This window comes from Vigna radiata, chromosome 11 (genome assembly GCF_000741045.1).
Source record: "Vigna radiata var. radiata cultivar VC1973A chromosome 11, Vradiata_ver6, whole genome shotgun sequence".
Lineage (NCBI taxonomy): Eukaryota > Viridiplantae > Streptophyta > Magnoliopsida > Fabales > Fabaceae > Vigna > Vigna radiata.
The window spans coordinates 19,510,870-19,532,092 of NC_028361.1; the positions used below are offsets into that span (position 1 = coordinate 19,510,870).

At 35.8% G+C, this 21,223-nt stretch overlaps 3 protein-coding genes across 5 annotated transcripts; 1 reads left to right on the plus strand and 2 right to left on the minus strand.

The window, feature by feature from the left end:
• Positions 1-1,639, minus strand: LOC106777310 (heavy metal-associated isoprenylated plant protein 22). Of its 2 annotated transcripts, XM_014664883.2 has the most exons (3): positions 1,461-1,639; positions 1,283-1,358; positions 1-571 (listed from the first exon to the last, which is right to left on the minus strand). In XM_014664883.2, exons 1-3 carry the CDS (start codon positions 1,533-1,535, stop codon positions 279-281), a joined length of 444 nt encoding a protein of 147 aa, XP_014520369.1. In that variant the 5' UTR covers positions 1,536-1,639; the 3' UTR covers positions 1-278. The 2 variants fall into 2 exon arrangements, with proteins under 2 accessions (XP_014520369.1, XP_022631362.1); XM_022775641.1 differs by lacking the exons at positions 1,283-1,358; positions 1,461-1,639 and adding an exon at positions 861-1,025.
• Positions 1,640-10,623: 8,984 nt separating this feature from the next.
• Positions 10,624-15,375, plus strand: LOC106776329 (beta-glucuronosyltransferase GlcAT14A). Of its 2 annotated transcripts, none has more exons than XM_022787548.1 (4): positions 10,624-11,469; positions 14,071-14,146; positions 14,256-14,366; positions 14,451-15,375. In XM_022787548.1, exons 1-4 carry the CDS (start codon positions 10,975-10,977, stop codon positions 14,990-14,992), a joined length of 1,224 nt encoding a protein of 407 aa, XP_022643269.1. In that variant the 5' UTR covers positions 10,624-10,974; the 3' UTR covers positions 14,993-15,375. The 2 variants fall into 2 exon arrangements, with proteins under 2 accessions (XP_022643269.1, XP_014519237.1); XM_014663751.2 differs by having other exon boundaries at positions 10,627-11,455; positions 14,251-14,366.
• Positions 15,376-16,429: 1,054 nt separating this feature from the next.
• Positions 16,430-17,991, minus strand: LOC106776877 (putative fasciclin-like arabinogalactan protein 20). Its single transcript, XM_014664340.2, has one exon. The coding sequence runs from the start codon at positions 17,693-17,695 to the stop codon at positions 16,601-16,603; it is 1,095 nt and encodes a 364-aa protein (XP_014519826.1). The 5' UTR covers positions 17,696-17,991; the 3' UTR covers positions 16,430-16,600.
• Positions 17,992-21,223: the final 3,232 nt, after the last annotated feature.

A 21,223-nucleotide genomic window follows, 5' to 3' on the forward strand; every position in this document is an offset into this window, starting at 1 on the left:
GAAATGGTGTGGGGTACTTCAAACTTCATTAGCTGGTATGGTCGATATGTTTTGGAGGCCCAGGGAATTTTATTCGGGAATTGACTTGTATAGTAAAACTGTGAATGATTGAAATTTGGGGTGAAGTTGAGTATGTGTCCATCACCTACTCTTCAAGGTGGAAGCAAATAATACTTAACAAACAAGTTATAAGCATCAAAATAAGAGAAATTTGTTTGTAGAAGGAAGCATGAAGTAGTAGAACTGGTGTTCGAAAATTGATGGAAGTTGAAAATGGTTTACATGATTGAGCATGCATTGGGGTTTTCATCACTGAAGAGAGAGGTAAGTTTTTCATCGAGTGAGTTTGGAGCAGGTAGTGCTTGTGCAGAGTTTTTCACATAACCTGATGGAGCCTTTTTGTCATATGCCTGTGCCACATAAGGGTATGCCACCAAGTTGTAAGGAATGTAGGGCCAAAAATCTGCTCTTTTTCCTGTGCTCTGAACCTTCTTTAACACCCTGTTTCTCTCCACATAACCTGTTACTGTTATCTTGCTTTGCTTTCTGTTCACTTCCACTTGCTTCACACCTGCAATATTAATTCTTTTAAACTTTTTTACTTCAACTCTCAAAAACTTATCTTTTCACCATTACATCATAAAACTATAAGTTTAAATACAAAATGATCCAAAACCAAAAACCTAAACAACTGAAAAATATTTCTATCTCTCCCTCTAACAAAATCTTTCTTTTTTAAATTTAAATTTATTAATAGGGCAACCACGGTTAGGTTTATCTGCAGGTTGCATTTATTATTCACCTTGTGATCATGAATAGCTGATGAGAAACAAGAAAAGAGTGAAAAAACAAAAACATACAAGTTTGGTTTTGTTGTTTCTGAGGAGAGCCTGTGATCATTATTAAAAGACCTACTCTTTGAACTGCATTAATTTCCTGTCCTATATCAGACAAAGTCATGCTATCAGGAGATGAAAGCATGATAAAACAAAGTGCCATATTTTTTATGAAACATATGTTAGAGATGAAAGAATTCAAATAGTTTACGTTAGAAGTGAGTTGTAGGCCTAACTCAATCCCACAGAACCGATTTGTAAGGTGAGGTTGCACCCCTCTTATATATTATAAATTGGTCTTATCTCTTCTCGATTCGATGTGAAACTTTCAACTGGTTTATATTTTTTTTTTTTAAAAAAAGAATAAAATAGTTTGGTTTAGTATTCCATTTCTTGCTCTAAAGAGTGATCAAATCGTGGTGTGTGAAATGGACATAGATTTTCACCTTTCATGTGGACGACAGAGTTTCTAACTCTTCTTTCACAGCCATCACAGTCCATTTTCACTTTGATTTCTACAGTCTGCAAGAGAAATCAGAAACATGAAAATCATAAAGGCACACCCTGAAATACATACATACGTGTATATATACATATATAAAAAATTAAAAATCTAGTGCAAACCTGCATTGGCTTGCGTTTCTTTCCGGTGGAAGGTGCTACTGAGAAAAATTCCGAAATATAGTCAAGAATTCCCATGGCTTTGGTTCTGTCAACAAAGAAGAAAAAATAGTCCTTAGAGAGAGGTTGAAGGAGAAACAAGGGATTCTATGTTGTTGTCGTGAAGAACCAGTTTATAGGTCTATAAAGGAAAAAGGGTTCCCTTATATAGAGAACAATGGTGTGTACACAAATATATTGCTTACATTTAATGCATAAAATAAATAAAAAATACATTTTGACACATATAAATTTTACATTATGGTTTTTATTTTTTATTTTCTTCTTTTTAAAAAATATAAAAATTTATGATTTTATGATTATTTTATCTTTATATTTAATATTAAATGAACATAAAAATGTAAAAATGTGAGATAATGCTATTTTACCTTCACACTTATTTGTCAGCATTAGGCGAATTTGAGTTAATGATTCCATTTTAATGTTTGAACAAGGTTATTATGTACTTTACCATGGTGAATTTATTTACTTTTGTCAAAATAATCTCAGGAGATCATTTTCATTTTACTTCTTTTCAATCGAATAATTTTATTTTCATTTCTTTTTTTAATTATTTTTTATTTCTTTTCCTTGGTTTCTTTTACTAAACATACCATAAAATACCAAATTAACCGGTAATAGAAAAAGACTGGTCAAATGAACTCTGACAAAAATTGACACCAAAGCATTTATTTCCTATATTATATAATTATCTACAAATATAAGAAAGTTATAAAATAACAAGGTCACATTACACAAAATATTATATTTGTGAAGTTAACGTCTCACATTAAATTTTTATAATTAAAATAATCATAAAAATTAAATGTAAATAGTTAGGATTTATCATTTTAAAAATAACAATAATTTAAAGAGTAAAATTCAATTATTTTAATATTAAAAAGTTTTAATTAAGTTCTTTATTTTAATATATAAAACTTCAAAAATATATTTTTTATATTAAAAGACACAATTAAGAAGATACAACAAAAATGGATAGTAAATTGATAGCTTATCTTCTGCAGAGATGGGCTTAGGATCCATGTCGATGTCTATAGGAAGAATTTTATTGTTATTGAACATTAATTAGCTTAAGTTTATGTTTAAGTTTTGAATTATTTTTTGGATTGCTTAGTAATATAATCACTTAAGATGCATATAATATATTATTTTGTGATGTGTTAGGATCATTTTCTATTTTTCAAATATGATTCTATTGTAAAAACAAATTTATTTTAAAAACAATACAACTTCTCGATGTCTATTGATGTCTGCTAGTGGCACATCCGACATCTATTTTTTTTTTCTAGTGCTTACCCTTAGATTTTATATTATATTTGTGAAGGTTAAAATTGTAAATTTTAATGTCTCACATTCAATTTTTATAATTAAAATAATCATCAAAATTACATGTAAAGATTTAGAATTTGTCATTTTAAAAGTAATAATGATTTAAAAATAATGAGACTTAATTATTTTAATATTAAATGGTTTTAAAATAAATAGTTTTGTTTCGAATGAGTTTCATTATTTTAAAACACATCATATCTTTAGAAATTACTTTTCTATAATTCTCTAACTTTTCTTTAAGAATTATTTATCTTTGTTCATCTGATTGAAGAATCGAGATTGTAGAATTGATCTTTATGATTAGCTATCCAAATTGGACCGATCGGTTTTTTCATTCGTGTAAGTTGATTTTCAACCAATTTTCTTGGTTTTTTTTGTTATCGATTGTATGTGAACCTTTTTTTACCATGCATCTTTTTAGTCACTTATGAATCTTTACTGATCAGTGATTCTAATGGCGTGTTCTGATCATGTTTGTGTTGTTCATAGGTATAGATAGAATATCTTGTGAATTGGAAGAGATAGGACATTCTCTTTGTACATTAAAAAATCTTTATCCAAATATTATCATGGAATCAAAAACCACAAACGTAAACGATGTTCTTATAAACATGAAAACTCCAAACATAACTTTTATAGTAATCACCAAGTCTAAAATTAAAATTGAATATAAATATATCCACAGAGTAATTATTTCCCTTTCTCTCGCTAAGCTACTGCAAACTAGTGTCATCTACAATCCCATCTACTCATGTACAAGTATGATCATCGCAAGTAGAAACCACAACCACAACATGCAAGGTGAGTAACCAGAAAATATTATAGCTTATAACACAAACATTAAACACAAACTATAACAAGTCATAACATCACATCTTAACATAGAAATTATATTACAACCAAATTATTCATAAACCAATGTCGTTTCCTTGCACTTTGTCGTACCAACCTGTTTCGCAAAACATGGCTATTCGAGTTGTTCTCCATCACAACTTCATACCTATCTCGCCAACTCCTCAAGGATTAACAATAAAAACATCGGTACTACACGCACTGATGAACTATACTCAGCACAAGCCGAAGTCATTGGGCGAGACATCCAACCCTTTCGTTTCCTCGTGCAAGAGGAAGGGTGACACTTGAATCTCTGCCTCCATGCGAGACCAAAACTCATTATCGTATCGTAATACAAAAAACTCTCACATTCGATGAAAATACAAAGAAATTACATAGCTTATATTTACATTACAATTTCATATACATTTTCAATAACATGCATTACTCAACCAATCACTAGGTTTAAAACACAAATCTCATTAGTTTCTTTAATTTACCAAAACTCAACTAATCTTAACAAAACCTCACAAGTGGATCCTACATGGTCCACCAATACTATCAAAACCACCCTACAATACCAAATTACGTAGCACACCCCTCAAGCCCAATTTTCCTTTTAAAAAAACAAAACCTACCCTCTTTAAGACACGTGTCCCACAAACAAATTGGTTTTAATAAAAAGGTATGTATCAAAAGAGACCTAAAACAGGGCATACCTCTAGAGGAACACGTTATATGTAACATGAAAAGAAGAAACCCTTTCACTGCATTACCTCTCATTCTCAAAATATGGTCATGAGACCCATTGGAAAATGTGTTTTCTCCTTTTTCTTTCACTTTTCAAACAAACTGAGAGGGAACTAAACCCCTCTACATTTGATTTCCTCGCATCACTCCAAATAAAACAAAACTCTCATCACATTAACTCCCCACCGTGGGACCTACAAGTAGGGATGGCAAAAAGACTCGTGCCCGCGGGTATCCGCGGATAAAATTCGCTACAGGTACCTAGTACCCGTGAGTAAAAGGTATCCGCGGGTAGCGGGTAGCGAGTATTTTAATACCCACTTGTTAACGGGTCGGGTTCGGGTATCATACTATCCGTACCCGCGAGTATCTACTACTCGTTAGAAAAAAATTATAATTTTATTTTTTAGTTTTTTTTAACTTTTTAATTAGGCTTTATTTTTCTATTCAGTCTCTTTTAAAATTGGGCCAAGCCCAAATTATTTTTAGGGTTTTTTTTTCAAATCAGATTCTTTTTAGGGTTTCTCTTCATATCATGATAAGGAAAACTGCCCCCATTCTGTCTGTCGTCTTTATCGCTCTCGCTCAGAACAAATCTCGCTAGGAACAAACCTGGATGCAAAGCATCAGCAGAACGGGCCAAAGGTCCTCTATGGGAGGAGATCTCATCCTCGATGAGGAAGCTCAGGTACAACCAAAACACGAAAAGGTGCAAAGAGAAGTGGGAGAACATAAAAATATATTTCAAGAAAGTGAAGGAAAGTAAGAAGAAGAGAGCGGAAGATTTGAAAACATACCTTTATTTCCACCAACTGGACGCGCTGTACAGGAAGAAAAGCAGGTAGAGAGCGTGGCAATGACAGTAAAGCTGGAAAGCACAGTGGCGCCGCTGATGGTGCGGTCGACGCCGCTGATAGTGCGATTGTAGCATCAACAGAATAGAGTGATGAAAGAAGGTGGTGGTGGTAGGTCATAGAGAGTGCAGGGGTTGTCGGAGGAGGAGGTGGTGGCCATTAGGCTGCTCCCCTTTGTTTGAGAAGAAGAAACCCTAGTTGTTTCTGATCTACAAGAGAGTAAATGGGCAGAGAGTAAATGGGCCAGCCCATCATTTTTTTTTATGTTATTATCTGCCTATTATTTTTATTGTTTTTTATTTTTCTTCTTGTGCCTGAGTTTCGATAATAATTTATACTATTAAAAAACGGGTATCCATCGGGTATCCACGGGTAGAAAAAAACCCGCAGATTTTTTTTATGCGGGTACTCGCCGGGTAGCAGGGTACGATTTTTATTTGCGGGTCGAGTTCGGGTATCACTATATCCGTGCCCGACCCTACCCGTTGCCATCCCTACCTACAAGGCTTTCTCCAAAGAAACATTAAAACTCTCAATTCCTACTCACGTAAAATGCAGGAAAAAGACATGTACACACGCAATGCCTCATGAGATGGAAGGATTATTCTTACATCGTGGCCTTCGAGCAAACCTGGCCAAATAACCAATTTACAAGCAAGTCTGGGTCGAATGATAAGTTTACAAGCAAAGCTCAGTTGAATGACCAAACAACATATGAGCTCGATTGAAAGCTAATCCACCTACAAGATCGGTCAAAGTGCCAAATGATATATGAGTTTGGTCGAATGACTAATCCACCTAAAAACTATACAAAGTCGACAATGTTCGACCATAAGGACGATCACAAGCATTCCTAAGACTAAATCAAACTTTCGAGACTGAAGGAACTTATGTAGATACCCAACCCAAAATAGTCCATTGTTAAAATCTCGACAATTTTATTATATCCTTTTAAAAACCATTAAATTTTTTTAATAGCTGGTCTCTAAGAAACATGTCTTTTATTATATCCTTATTTAGACCACATAAATGACATAAGAGTTCTGAGACCCTATAAATAGATATGCATTTCATCAAAAGGATAATGAAACTTATATTTAGTGTTTTATATGTAAAGATCTCACTCTCTTGTTGACTTTGAGCAAGAGTCTTTTGCAGATAAATATTTTTCTGTTTTTCAACTTTTAAGAACACACGTCTTGATTATCGATTCCAATAATCTCCTGTCACCTCTCTAAAGACTATGTTCCAAATTTTATAAGATCAATAAATCTCTATATTAAAACTCTCCATTTTCAACTCTAAACTTCTTCCTCCTTTCTTATGCAAGGTTATATAACGACACATTATTTTATTAAGTACAACCAATCACCTAGTGTAACATCCCAAAAATATAGATCTGAAACTATACAATGGAGTTAACATATAATAATATGATAGAACAATTATAGGGTTTACAATATAATTTATGGATATCAAAAGTACCCATAAAATTAAAACCGTACAAGTTCTACGTGTCTGCTACGGGTGACATGAACAAACCGAACGGTTCTACGCTACTTACAAACCGAACGGTATTACAAAAAGTATTCGGATATCGAACGGTTATGCAAAACTATATAAAACAGAACAGGGATACAATTAAGAATACTCACTATTGACCGAACGGTCCAACACTATCTTTAGGAGTCTCTACTTCCAACACCTCTTCTAGTAAGCACTCGTCCCCTTCTACTCACTTCTACGATGATCATTGTAGTGAAGAGAACGACCGAACGGACAATGAAAGACAAGACAAGAGAGTAGGGTAAGCTAGAGTAATTTAATTAATGTACCCATCCACATCATTCAAACAAAGATACAGATAAGTAAAAACAAACACATCAAACATACGATCATCATACAGGTATTTCAAGCAATGACCGAAAGTATAAACAGGCAATAATCAACCACTTAACTTGACCATCCGGATTGTATGAATCGTGTAGCTAGACGTTTTATGCACATGAGTGGTGTAGTAGCTAGGATGTCCTCAATAGTTGTCACCTGAGGTTAGTCCGTTATACTTCGCCCATATCAACCTCGTGGACTAGGACCTCTTGCCATTCTCACACATGAGTTATTCTTCTCTACGTGAAAATGAATAATCATAGAACATCAGGATAAAACGATAGCATAGCATGACCACATTCATACTTTACCATACATAACCATTCATGAGATATTCCTCCTTGGAATCCTCTTCTACAATACCATAATAACATACTTTTCATTATTCATCATATAAAAGTCATACCCAATCAATATTCCATTCAGGAGACCGAATGACCTTGTGAACGTGGTGAACTGAAAGAAAGTAGTATTATAACCTATGAGCATGATCGAACGGTAAGAATACCCTTAGCTCAAAAACATGACTGAAAGGTCATGTAACATGTTGGCTAAAGTATGAGCTGAATATAGTCTAAGATCGAACACTAATGAGCTTAAGTCGAATACTAAAGACTTAGATATAATACTTATACCTTAGGCCAAGCACTTTGAGCTTAGGCTGAATACTTTGGAGCTTTGGTCGAGCACTTAGAGCTTAGGCCGAACACTTGGAGCTTTGGCCAAGCACTTAGAGCTTAAGCCGAATACTTTGACTACAAAACTGAGTTCTCTTCAAGAAACCGAGTACCAGTACGAGACCGAGCACTCTCTAAGAGACAGAGTGTCAATACAAGACCAAGCACTCTTTAAGAGACCGAACGATCATGAACTAGTAAGACTTAAAGTAGACCAACCCAGTTATGACCGAGAACAGAACAAGGTCGAATGATCAACACTAACCATTTCAGCGTTCTATATAATTCTATAGAACTTTTGCACAATTATGAACAACACCTAACATAACCAGTTTAAAACATTTTGACTAACTTCTAATCCTAATACTGGAATCATACATCAATTCACACCTATTCAAAGATAGTTAACCCTTAGTAACAACAATCTAAAGAGTTTTATAACAGATCCCACTAAGAATTATGCAGAATAAGGACCCAAGAACCCTTAAATCTAATTTCTCACTTTTGATACTTTTCAGATGAACTTTAAGGCTCTAACAAGTATAACTAAATACGCTCAAACGTCCCTCAATGCCTAATTTCATTTCTAACCTCAATATCTCATTTTCACTTGTTCATTCTCTCCCAGCTAAGACAAACCGAACAATTTCTCAACAGAAAACCCAACAACTCACAGGTCTCGGTCATATAGTCAATTCACTCAATTAAACGTTCAATCATACATGCACACGTTCAAACAGTCATTCCAAATGTAGAAACACATAGCATAATTAAATTACTAGCTTCCCTTACCTCGAATCCAAAAGACAACTTCTATGTTTCCACAGCAGTACCGAGACAGCAAACAACTTTTAAGACTTCCCACAAGCTTTTGATTGGTGAAGAGAGACCAACCATAGAATCATGGATAGAAAACAGTTCAGAGAAGGAATTTGAAGAACACATGCAAGCTCAAGAGTACTTGCATGTATACAAAACGTATGAACTTCGAAGAACGAAGAGAATTCTAACTTACCAACTCAAATCGAAATCCAATCGGTGCAAACGAGAGAGCTTGACACCAGAAATGCTTAGATGCTGCCTGAAAAGAGATTGGAACAGGAAAAATGTGAGAATTTGTAAAAGAAGAAGAAGAAATCTAGAGAGAAAAAAGAGAAAATGATATTCTGAAACTTGGGAAAAAAGGATGCATGCAAAAAAAATGGCATCAGAATTTAAAACCCATCTTAAATACTACCGTCAAAAATAAAAAATTCACTCTGCTGCTCACACCTTTCTTCTACTTTCTGAATTTTGCATTCTCTCACACGACACTTGGTTCCACTAAGTTGGAAAATTTAATGCTTCTCCCATTTAGAATTTAATGACTCTGACACCTAGAAATCACCTCTTTCCTGTTTTGAGTCCAACAAATTAAGAGCAAAGCGAAAGACGAGGAAACCGTCCACACAAACTTTCCAATGATCAAATAGTGCACAAATTAGATATATCTTCTAAAGTACAAAAGTATATCTTCAGTTCAAAATTTCATAATTGAAGTGGTAACTCCAGACACAACTTCATTTGTTTAATTTTGTATTAAAGTTGTACCTTGCGGATATAATATAAAAATATCACAAAAGTCCTTAATAAGAAACACAACTTAATCAAATTATCATATGATTATACTAATTAAAGTCGATTGGTAATTTTTAAAGTCGTATTTCTTAAACACGACTTTTCTTAACAAAGTCATGTACAAGCACAACCTAATGTAAAATTTTAAATTTTTGTTAATTCTAATAATTTTGAAATGAAATTGCATCCTCGTAATTAAAAAGCTTGGATTATTGTGTATATTGATACACATTTTATAGTAATCTAATCATTTTAAGTGTCATAATCCATCTCATAGGTCATACAAATGCTCCAAAAATCCTTTTAAAATCAAATAATTTTATTCTATTATTAATGTATCAGCCAGTTCTCAAGAAAAAGTGTTATAATGTGTCAAAAGTCGTGTGTTAAAATTTGTTATTAAATTTTAGTATTAATGTCTTGATGAATAAGAAAATAGTATTACTGTCAGTTTAAGATGATATATTAACAATAAATTAAAATTATTTAACCTTGAAAAAAATGACAAATTAAATATGCAAAAAAAGCTTTATAAATATTAAAATCACTTGTTCATGAAAATTATGAGAATTTTTTTATTAATAACACTAAAAGTAATTAAATTAATAAAATAAATAAATAGAAAATAAATCATTAATATAATCAAAATATGTTAAAAACTTAAAAGACAAACTCTCCTCTAATTAAACCTTAAACACACAAGAAAACAATCAATAGTGAAAAAGAGAGTAACAAGATTCTTTAGAAGATGTTAGCTTTTTTTAAGTTGAAGCATTTTTTCGTTTTAAAATTAAATTATATACTTATTTTCTATCTTGTTTTTATAATTTAAGATGTTTTTTTTTTTTCGTAAATGACATGTAAATCTATGACATTTTATTAAAAATCCCACATTAGATATAAAATAATTATATAAGTAAATGGAAATTTTAATTTATAAATAAAATTCATGAAATTAAGTTAAACGTAAATTTTTTAACATAACATTGAATTAGCATATTATTGGTATATTGTTTTATCTCGTATCAAATAATTGGATTCGGTTTCGTTTCATGCGGCGTTAGTTAAAAATAATGTTTTATATGATTTTTATAAAATGTAAATTTACTAACAAAAACATCATTTTTAAAAATATTTAAAAGTAAACAAACATGCTTAACCCGATTTTGTAATAATGGTTGAGATCGAAAGCGAAGCAAGAAATAGAAGCGAAGGAGGCAAAGAACCGCTGATCTCCCCCTCCATTTTTGACCCCAACATCACATCAAATCAAACCTGAGAAAAAACCCTAATCCTAAGGCCTCTTTTCATACACAGAAATCAATTTTCCCTTTTTCATGGACATTGATGAAAGAGGCACAAGATCCTCACTCACCCATTAACCCCAGCAATCTCAAACCCCAGAATTCGGCCATATCCACTTCCAAAATCCTTTCTTTCTGAACTCAACCATATGCTCCAAGACCACACACTTCCCATTTTCACCACTACCATTTATTACTATTAATGGGTGTTGAGAAAAAATGGCTCTTCACCCTCTTCTCTGCAGCATTCCTCTCCCTCTCCATTCTCATGTTCTCTTCCTTCTCTTGCTTCACTTCTATACCCTTTCCCTCTATTGTACTCCATGGTCCACACCACCCTCCTGCTTTTGCCTACTTCATATCTGGTGGCAACAAGGACGGTGACCGGATCTTCCGGTTGCTGCTGGCAGTCTATCACCCCAGAAACCGCTACCTGCTCCACCTTGGAATGGATGCCAGGGATGAGGAGAGGCAGAAGCTGGGCGCCGCTGCTATGTCGGTGCCGGCGATTCGGGCCTTCCGGAACGTGGATGTGGTGGGGAAGGCTGACTATGTGACCTACTTGGGGTCATCCAATGTGGCTGTCACTCTGAGGGCTGCTTCTGTGATGATGAAACTTGATGCGGGGTGGGACTGGTTTGTGACTCTCAGTGCGCGGGATTATCCCCTTGTCACCCAGGATGGTAATGCCAATACGGTAATTTCTGTTTTTGCATCATGGGTTTGTTTGCTCCGTGGAGTTGCTTGTTTTGGGGATTGAATTGTTGTGTTTGTTCTTGTCTCTTAGTGGCATGATGATTTTGATCATTGGAAAGTTTGTGTGGACGGTTTGCTGGTCTTTCGTTTCGGCCTTAATTTTTTGGACTCTGGCGAAAAGAGGTGATTTCTAGGTGATTGGTTGTACTTGAAAACGGAGAGGTTTAATATAGAGGGAGCACAACTAGTGAGAGGAGTGTGGAGGTTGAGTTAGTAGTAACATGTGTTTAAGGCCGGATTGGGGATTGGGGATTTGGGGTTGAAGGGTGTTTGGAGTGGAGGATGTGAAATGATCCTCTTGTTAGAGATTTTTTACTTATTTTGAGGTTGCTACATATTTGTAAAACACTTCCATCGGTGCACCAAATGAACTCGGCTGACCAATTTAGCAAAGCTGAAGTTCTTGGTGTGGTTTGATTCCTTGTACTTGGGAATGTTTTAGGTTATTTTATGCTTGTGATTGCTGTTTATCTTGTTTGATAACGCCTTTCACACTCCACAATAATTGAATTCTTTGGACTGGCATGTTTGACTAAATGCTTTGATATTTTATATTTATTGGTAGATGAAGGGATTGGTTGTGAGCTGAATGTGTAATGTGTTCCATGAACACTTGATATCTTTTTTCTGTTGCTTAAATCTCACAAGCAAGAAAATCATATCTTCCAATTGTATGGTGTTTTAATTAGTTCATGATTTAACATAGAAACATTAATCTTTGTCATAGTGATTTAATAAAAAATAGAGGGGAGATGGGGTTTTTAATTTTGTGTGATATATCTAGGCTTCCCTACAAAGTTGAACCCACACTAAAAGGTTGTCATGCAACTCATGAATATGGGTAACATAACACTTGGAAGAGTCCAAAGTAATAAAAGAAAAAGCGAAGACATCAGCCCAATAGGTCGGTGAGCTCACAAGGGAGTAAATGATGGATACTATCAAATGGGATCTTACTAGTTGAGTTATTAATAACCTACTATAGGCATACTCTGCAGTATGCATTACTTGATAACAATCACATATTATCCTCTCAGCACGACAAGACAACCAATTAGATCACCTACACCACAGTTAACAGCCTTAGTTTGAGTAGCAATAAATTGTTACCAAACAAAAAAGAATTTCATCTAGGTGCAACACAACTTCCCTTGGATTTCCAGAAATAATTCATAAACTTCATCCTTCTTACATGATAGAATAAGGCAATCTGTGAAGACACCCAATCTCTCCGAGGGGCAACTTTCAATATATGATGTTGATGAAACATAATACATGAACCTTGCATGGAACAAAAAACAGACCCGAACACAGACCCTGGATGCTAGGGCTACTTTGTGCCTGTTCTATAAGCTTTAGGAGCAACCCACCAATAGCTAAAAAACTAGAAGAGCTTAAAACCCACCATGGTCACTAGTGCACAAACTTGTTTCTAGTGATGGATTAGCCCAGACACATAGATGGCAAAAAAAAGAAGGGAAAACATGAAAAACAAAATGTAAAATGGTTACAAAACCCGAAGAACAAAATCAAATTCCCATTTCCTACTTTCTTTGCATGCTTGGGAAGATTTGCTGGGAAACTTATATGTAATTTGTGTGTGTGATAATATTTTTATTAATTTAAATAATTCAAATCTTGGTACTTTATGAAATAATTTATTTTAATATTGCTATTTTATATACATTTTTTTATTTACTAAAAGTTTGTAATAAATGTTTTATTTTAATATTGTTATTATTATTATAAAATATGACCTTTTATTTATTCATATTTTATGATTTTATTTTAATTAAAATTTATTTCAATTTAGTTTATATTTTTGAAAACTACTTTTTGCATCTAATTATTTTTAAAACATCTTTCAGTTTTAATTCATACTCATTCATTATATTACCAAATTAATTTAATTTGTTATTCTATCTCATCAATCAAATTAATTATAAACTTTTCACTGATTTCTCTTCTCTTTCCATCAATCCAAACATCACTTATAGAAATGTCCAGACTTATAGAAGCGTTTGTTAGGTGTGGCCGGGTGCAAGGCATACCTCAGCTGTCTTGAGAATGTTCAAGCCAATAGAAAATACTTTTTATTCAGACACAGGAATAGAGTGCTTGTCGCTCGAGTGTTGGTGTTCATCCTAAAGACTTACTACACAGGAAAGGGATGAGCAATCATAGAAAATGTTGTTATCTGGCTGGGGAATCTCAAAACCTATTTACTGGCTATACTTCTTATCTGGCCTGGCATAACCCTGTTCGTAAACAAACTTTGATATACAGCTATGTAAAAACATGTAATGGTTTTGTTAGTATATTATTGTTCCAAATCAAGAACATTTCCTGTCATTATTTTATTTCATCTTACAGGTGAATAAATGCTGTAGATGACTGCAATATTCTGAACTTTATTCACTGAATAATGCTGTGCTATGTTTCTTTTTAAGGACAACTCATTGATGATATTCTCAGTTATCAATATATCTATCTTTCTGCAGAATTTCCAACTTTCTAATCCATACTCTTATGTCTGTATCAGATCTGGCCCACGTTTTCTCTTCTGTTCAGAGGGACCTCAACTTCATTGATCACACGAGTGACCTTGGATGGAAAGAGTAATGAGAACTACTGATAATTTTAGCTTCTTCATTGTGATACTGTTGTAATTCTACATTTTAATATCTGGGTCGTATATTTTTGTATTTTTTGACCCATGCAGAAAAGACAGATTCCAGCCTATTGTAGTTGACCCAGGACTATATTTAGCTAGGAGAAGTCAAATTTTTCATGCTACACAGAAGCGGGATACACCTGATGCATTCAACCTTTTCACAGGCAAACTATTCTTTCATACAATGTCTAAGAACTCAATCTATGGACTTTGACAAATGAATGTTGAATACTTTCCTTTCCTAGCAGGTTCCCCATGGGTCATCTTGAGCCGATCCTTCCTGGAGTTTTGCATCTTTGGTTGGGATAATTTACCTCGAACACTCCTGATGTATTTTACAAACGTCAAGTTATCCCAAGAAGGTTATTTTCATTCAGTCATTTGCAATGCACCGGAATTCAAGAACACAACAGTAAATGCTGACTTACGATATATGATCTGGGACAATCCTCCGAAGATGGAGCCGCTCTTCCTTAATGTATCTGTTTATGACCAGATGGCAGAAAGTGGTGCTGCTTTTGCTAGACAATTTGAAGTAGGTGACCCAGTTTTGGACATGATTGATAGAAAGATACTTAAGCGTGGGAGTAATCATGCTGTGCCAGGTGCATGGTGCTCAGGCCGGAGGAGCTGGTGGGTGGATCCATGCTCACAATGGGGTGAGGATGTCAATATTCTGAAGCCAGGTCCTCAGGCTAAGAAGCTTGAGGATTCTGTTTCGAGCCTTCTTGATGACTGGAGCTCACACACGAATCAGTGTCTTATTGCCAGTGAAGACACACAAGACTAGAAATATCTTTGGAATGGCATGCATTGTTGTGCACCTCGATTCATTGGCCAGTTGAAGCTGCTATTAAGTCGGGACACATTCTTTGGTCACCAATGCAATTCAATTTTTAAGGAGGGGGTTGATGAGGCTCTCTTGGCAGTTATTGGGAGTCTGGTACAGAGTTATAGTGGGGAAGGGAGTATGTTAGAGATTTGGGGTCTTGATATTTCTAGTGGATCCTCTGATGTCTTCATCCCATTTGATCGATAATGAGAGCTTGCAGCCCCTGCTTCCAATATTATCTTATTGTATGTACTGTATGCTTTTCACCCTCTTTGGGATTTTAGACTTAGAACAGAAAGTTCATTCTTTATAAGATATGCTTGTCATTTTCCACGCTCTCACTCATTTCCCTAGCACCACATGATATTTTGGATACATTTGTTTTGGACCACGGATACTATCAAAGACATTTTTATGAATATGGAGGGAGAAACACAGACTCTGCTTACAAACTCACCTCAAAATATTGAAAGTCCAGTAAACTTGCATTGAACTGTTGCTATTATGTTGAATCTTCATTTCTAGCCCTTGATCAAATTTCAAAATTTGTGACATGTAAGATCGTACAGAAAGCCTACCCGTTTCCTCCATTTTTGTCCATGTTCTTTCATTCCAGATGTAAGGGAATGACTATTACTCTCAAGTGTTTCTTACACTCCCAAACCCAACTAAATAACTTACAGTGTTTTGATACCAGATGTTCTGACGTGCGTATATTTACGTGATGATTAGAAGTTAAGGAGATCCTACACCCGTAAGACTTAAATTGATGTGGAACCATGCAATATATTTTTGTCAAAGGCTTTTGATATGCGACTCTAAAAATTGATAGACTGATGAAACAGGTTGACACCTAAGGTCAACTGAAACATTTTGAGATCAATGCATGCCACTGTTTGTGAGAAGAGTGTGTGTGTGTGTGTTTTTCATTGTTAACAGAAGCTCCAGTTCATAAAGTTCATATCTGCAGTAAGAGAAGAACATTGAATTTTTGGCAAGTTCCCTTTCATGAAATATCAAATGCACCAGTATTTTTCTTCCAAAGAATTCACCTAAACTCAGTCGTTGTTGCAAGCAAGCTAGCAAAAGAATGCGCGTCCCCTTTGTGCCTTTGTTCATTATACCATGTAGTAAGTTCCTGAATCTATATCATTATGTAATTGCATCATCTTCTGGTAATCGGTTAATTAAAAAAGTATACATTCTCTAAAACCATTCGGAAACTAACCTTATAGTTATAGACAAAAAAATTGCATTTGGCTCTTATTCAAATATTACTTTACAGAGATTAAGAAAAGTATGCTCTCTATAGTAACAAGCACAATGAACAAGTAAATTAATTCAGTGCTATATTGTGACAGAAGCACGTTCAAGTCAATTCATGTATAAGTTCCATTTCATGCAGCAGCAGTATACTTTTCTTCTCCAAATAAACTCACCAAGACCAATGTTGTGTCAGCTAGAAAACACGTAGTAAAAAAAAGAAGAAAACAAGAAAACATAACAAAGAACAATTCAAGACCGAATTGTCTAAAACTACAAGAACAAACACCGCAGAATACACAGCTAATGAAAAACAGAGAAGTGGTAATGCCCTGCAGAATTTCCCTCACCATGGCGGTTGTCATCATCAAACTCGGGAGAATGAGAAGACACTTCATGTTCATCGTAATCTTGCGCATCCGTAACCCGATACGTGTCATGCTTTGCATGGTGATGTCGTTTCACATTGTGACCCGAAAAAACGTGTTGAACGCCATGGACCACGAGGCAGTCACCGCGAAACATATCGGGAAAAATGACCTGCACACCATTGAGCAACAAAGTGTGAGTCTTGGACATGGTGACATTGAGAGAAAACCCTTTCTCGTAGGTCCCAATCAAGGTTCCGTCCCTGAGCTCTACAAGTTCGCGCCAGACGATCTTGCAGGGGACGAGGTGGTGGCGAAGAAGCGCAGAGAGATGGGTGAGGTTGTGCCTGGCGTGAATCAGCGCCTTGTCAAGTGGGGCGAAGAGAGTGAGTTTACAGCGGTTGTAGGCGGAGGGAAGCTGGAGGTCGAGGAGGGAGGCGACGAGGGAGAAGCGGTGGGAACGGAGGAGGCGAGCGGCGCGGGAGAGGGGGTTGTGGGGAGAAGGGAGGCAGATGGTGGGAGGGTTTGGTTTTGGACGGGGGTGTGGGGGTGTGAGGTGGAAGCGTGGGTCGAAGAAGTTGGTGGTGGGGAAGATGGTGAGGTTGGGGTGATGGAAGACGCGGGAGGGGAGGAGGGTGACGTTGTTGATGGAGATGGTGATGGTGGGGCTGGTGGTGGTGATGGTGAGGGAGTGGTTGGGGAGGAGTGTGGGGATGCTGGCGCCGAAGGGAAGGGAGGTGAGGCTGTGGAGGGAGAAGGCGTGGGGGAGGAGGTGGTAGCGGAGGAGGGAGAGGGAAAGGTGGTGTGGGAGGCGTTCGAAGGCGGCGTCGGTGGGGGCGAATATGGTGAGGGAGTGGTGTGGTTGGAGGGTTTGGGAGGCTAGTTCGAGGTGCAGGGCCATGCATTGGAACCCCAAGGAGGAGAGGATCTCCACGGCGTCAAGGAGGGTGGCGGAGGTGGCGGAGGAGATAGGGAGGAGAATGAGGAGGAGAAGAGAGAGAGTGAGGAAAGAGGTGGTGGGAGAAGCCATTGCTCCTTACCCAAGGAATTGTGAGCCAAGAAAGGAAAGGATGGCAGGATTAGTTTTATTTTTGGCGGGAAATGTCGTTAGTTATGTAAGATATTGGGATTTAGTTGGAACTATTTTTTTTTTTTCATCAACCCTTTGGACTAAGAAGGTGTAAGATTGGGCTCGTTTTGGCCCAACTCATGTTTTGTAGGTGGGGTGTTTTTCCATGCATTTCCAAGTCTTTCTTCGTGCACTTCTAAGTACGGAATATACTTCTTGGTAAATGAGGTTGTTAACTTAGTAAATGAGGTTGGTTGACTACACCAACTTTGAAGGACCTTCTTTCATTTTTATACACTTTGCATTCCCAAAATTCTTTGAAAGTTTTACAATCATATATACACAAATCATTGTCCAACAATAATACTATATAATCATAATCACATTAACATAAACATAAACATGTGTCAAAACAAGAATTTATAAATAAGAAAATAAAAAATGTATAGCATATAAAAAGCAAAGGTAAACTTCCTCGTACCTTAGTCAATTTTAAGATTTTATCTACAACTCCAAAACACCATTAATCTTCTCTTGCACTAAGATTTTCTGCAACTTTTTCTCTTTTCTCCCCAAAACGTCTCTCTCTCCCTATTTCTCTCACTTTTTCGTTTTTAGATTTAGGGTAACAATGTACAACACCTTTTTCCTCTTCTTCTTTTTATCTCTTTTTACTCTATCTATATCTTTTTGGTTAAAATAAAATCTCTCATTTAATCTCTAAAGCCCACCAAGATTTTCTCTCCTATTTTATCTTAACTAATTTTTAAAATATCAACAACTACCAAAACTTTCCAAGATTCACGTAATCTTCTATTTACATTTTTAGATTCTCTATTATTTTACTTACTTGCCCTTGGACCAAAAATACAATTAAAAATCTAAATTTCTCTTAAACTCTCTTCTTCCTAGGAATTGAACCCACAATCATTCAATCCTAAACAACATCTTTACTAAGAAACCAACACATCACACTAGTAATATCACACACACACACACAAATCACCAAATTAATAACATATAAATCATGTGTTGCACTTTATCAATAATAACGTCAAATAATTAACAATAATTATAATTCTAAGAAACACCTAAACATTAAACACCAATTACCAAACAATAATACTTAAATCTCAAAATCACTTTATTCCCTAATTACTACATTTTTCTTAGGTCTTACATAACCTTGGACTCCTTTTCCCTATCATTTTCTGCACAATAAATCTCCAAGGGACCAACTTCACTGCATCTTTCTAGTTTTGGCCCAACATAACCAAGGAGGTTATTATCAAGAACTGTTAAAAAGCAAGTTTACCAATGTGCGCTTTTTCTGAAGAATAATACATGAAAGTTCATGCATACAAGGGAGCCAAGAAAATGTGGAAGACTTTAGTTATCACTTATGAAGGATCTGTTGAAGTAAAGAGAAATAAGTGTAGTTTTCTAACCAGAAAATATGAGTTGTTCATTAAGCTAGAGAAAGAAAGCATCCAAAGCATGTTAAGCATATTTCAGACAATCCTAAATGAGCTAAAATCCTTGGGAAAGTCACATGAAAATTTCGACCATATTGACAAAATTCTGCAGAGCCTTCCTATACAATGGAGAGGATAATGTGATGGACGCGCCTAAGGAATTGAGTTCGTTTGAAGCAGATCTGGATCCTCGAGGCGTCCTTGACAGAGAACAATGCAGCGGAAAAAGGAAAACAAGCTCTAGACCTAGGACTGACTCGAAGGAAACCCTAGAATAAGGGGAAAACGTGAAACGAACCGATTAAACGGTTCAAAGGCTTGGATAATCGGTGGAAATGGACTAGATCGAAGCAAAGGATGGTTCAATCAGAGGAAAATGGAAATCAATCGGTGGAAAGGACTTTGAACGGTTAAACAGGGTTTTTGTTCGGTGGAAATCAAGAAAGGTGGTGGAAGAAGGTAGATTCGTGAAGGAAATGGAACTTACGGTTGATGAAGCAGTCGATCTGCGATGATGAATGGTGGAGACGACGAGATGCACTCTCGAGAGCGAGGAAGGAAAGCTCGAGAGAGAAAATGAAGTGCGGATTTGCGCAAGAAATGAAGAAGACGTGGTGATGATGCGACTGAAGCACTGACACGTGTGCGTGATGTGGCCGTGGAGGATTGGATCTGCGTGGAGGAGAGAGAATGAAGCACAATGGAGTTTGGAAAATGAAATGGAAGAAGTGTACCCGGAAGGTGGCTAGAGGCGGTTCATTGAGACTCTCTAGCATGAACTTTTAGAGAGAATTGATCTGGAGTTTCTCAACAAAATACAATTCATTTACTCAAAAGTTATGTTTACAATGTTGGAGACGGGTATTTGTAATAACCCGTGCTCTTGGAGAAGTGGACTACATGTACACTAGAAGTAAAAGAAATACATGAGGCAGTATGCCATCATAATGACTCCACTTCTATCTCTATATTAGAATAAAAACAATAAGAAGATCATCAAAATTTTCACCTTTCAACTATGAGTCATTTCTTTATTTCTTTTTGTTTGACAATTATAAATTTCGCCTTATTTTCAAGAGGGAAAATAGTTTTCGCCTACTTCTCAACTAATCATCCTTTTGCTTCTATTTTGCGATTTCTTTTCCTTTTCATTTTTAATTTAATCCATTATATTGTACATGTTTTGGGATGTAGGATCGAGATCATTGGTTCAACATCTAGTAGATCGTTTAAAGGTCTAAAGTTGTCTTCAACTCCAAGTTCTCTCGTAGTCGTTCGTCCATATTGTTTAGAGAGTACCTCTAAAAGGCATTCCAATGCCAAAGTCAACTCAATGTTTGACAATTTAGATATTAATGACGCAGTAAATGCAGATCACCTACTTCCTTACCTCAAACCTATATTTATAGATTTTAGAGTAGACTTTTGATTAGAAAAGGCTTAATTATAGCCCAATTGTTAGTAATCACACTTTACATTCAAGTTGTTCAAAGTTAGACTTAATCACCTTGACCATTGACCAATTGATCAAACTTTTCTTTACCGTCTGGTCTTGATAGGGGTTTGTTTGTGCGTCCCAACTACAGTTGACCATCTGGTTTATGACTGACCGAATGATCATATAGTATAAGGGACCCTAAGCCCGAGCCTAACATGACTGACGAAGGGGTTTGCAATTGGATGAGTAGTGCTCGTCTTTCAGACTATTCATAGGTGGTTACGATCTCTAATCGTCTGTTTCGAGCGCCTTTAGACCGTTTGGCCATGTGATTGACAACCTTTCAAATTGCTTGAAAATGTGACCAATGAGGGAAGGGTGCACAACACTTTGAATGGTCAGATGCTGTGATTCGTTGGATTCACTGATCCAATGGTTGAGGATAACTAACTGGGAGGCCTTTTTTGGCTATAAATATGGGTGAGCCTCATTTGTCATTTTCACTTTTACTTTCAATTCTCCACCAACTGAACGTTTTTCACATTTTCAGGTAATAATGTCGACTGTTGATTTGTC

Bases quoted from the DNA above. Each gene is read 5' to 3' on its own strand.
- LOC106777310 (XM_014664883.2), bottom strand. From the start codon at position 1,535: ATGGGAATTCTTGACTATATTTCGGAATTTTTCTCAGTAGCACCTTCC. The intron at 1,359-1,460 runs GTTTGCACTAGA...TTTCTCTTGCAG, and splicing joins AGAAACGCAAGCCAATGCAG to ACTGTAGAAATCAAAGTGAA. The intron at 572-1,282 runs GTGAAAATCTAT...TTAATATTGCAG, and splicing joins CTCTGTCGTCCACATGAAAG to GTGTGAAGCAAGTGGAAGTG.
- LOC106776877 (XM_014664340.2), bottom strand. From the start codon at position 17,695: ATGGCTTCTCCCACCACCTCTTTCCTCACTCTCTCTCTTCTCCTCCTC.
- LOC106776329 (XM_022787548.1), top strand. From the start codon at position 10,975: ATGGGTGTTGAGAAAAAATGGCTCTTCACCCTCTTCTCTGCAGCATTC. The intron at 11,470-14,070 runs GTAATTTCTGTT...TGTCTGTATCAG, and splicing joins AGGATGGTAATGCCAATACG to ATCTGGCCCACGTTTTCTCT. The intron at 14,147-14,255 runs GTAATGAGAACT...CATGCAGAAAAG, and splicing joins AGTGACCTTGGATGGAAAGA to ACAGATTCCAGCCTATTGTA.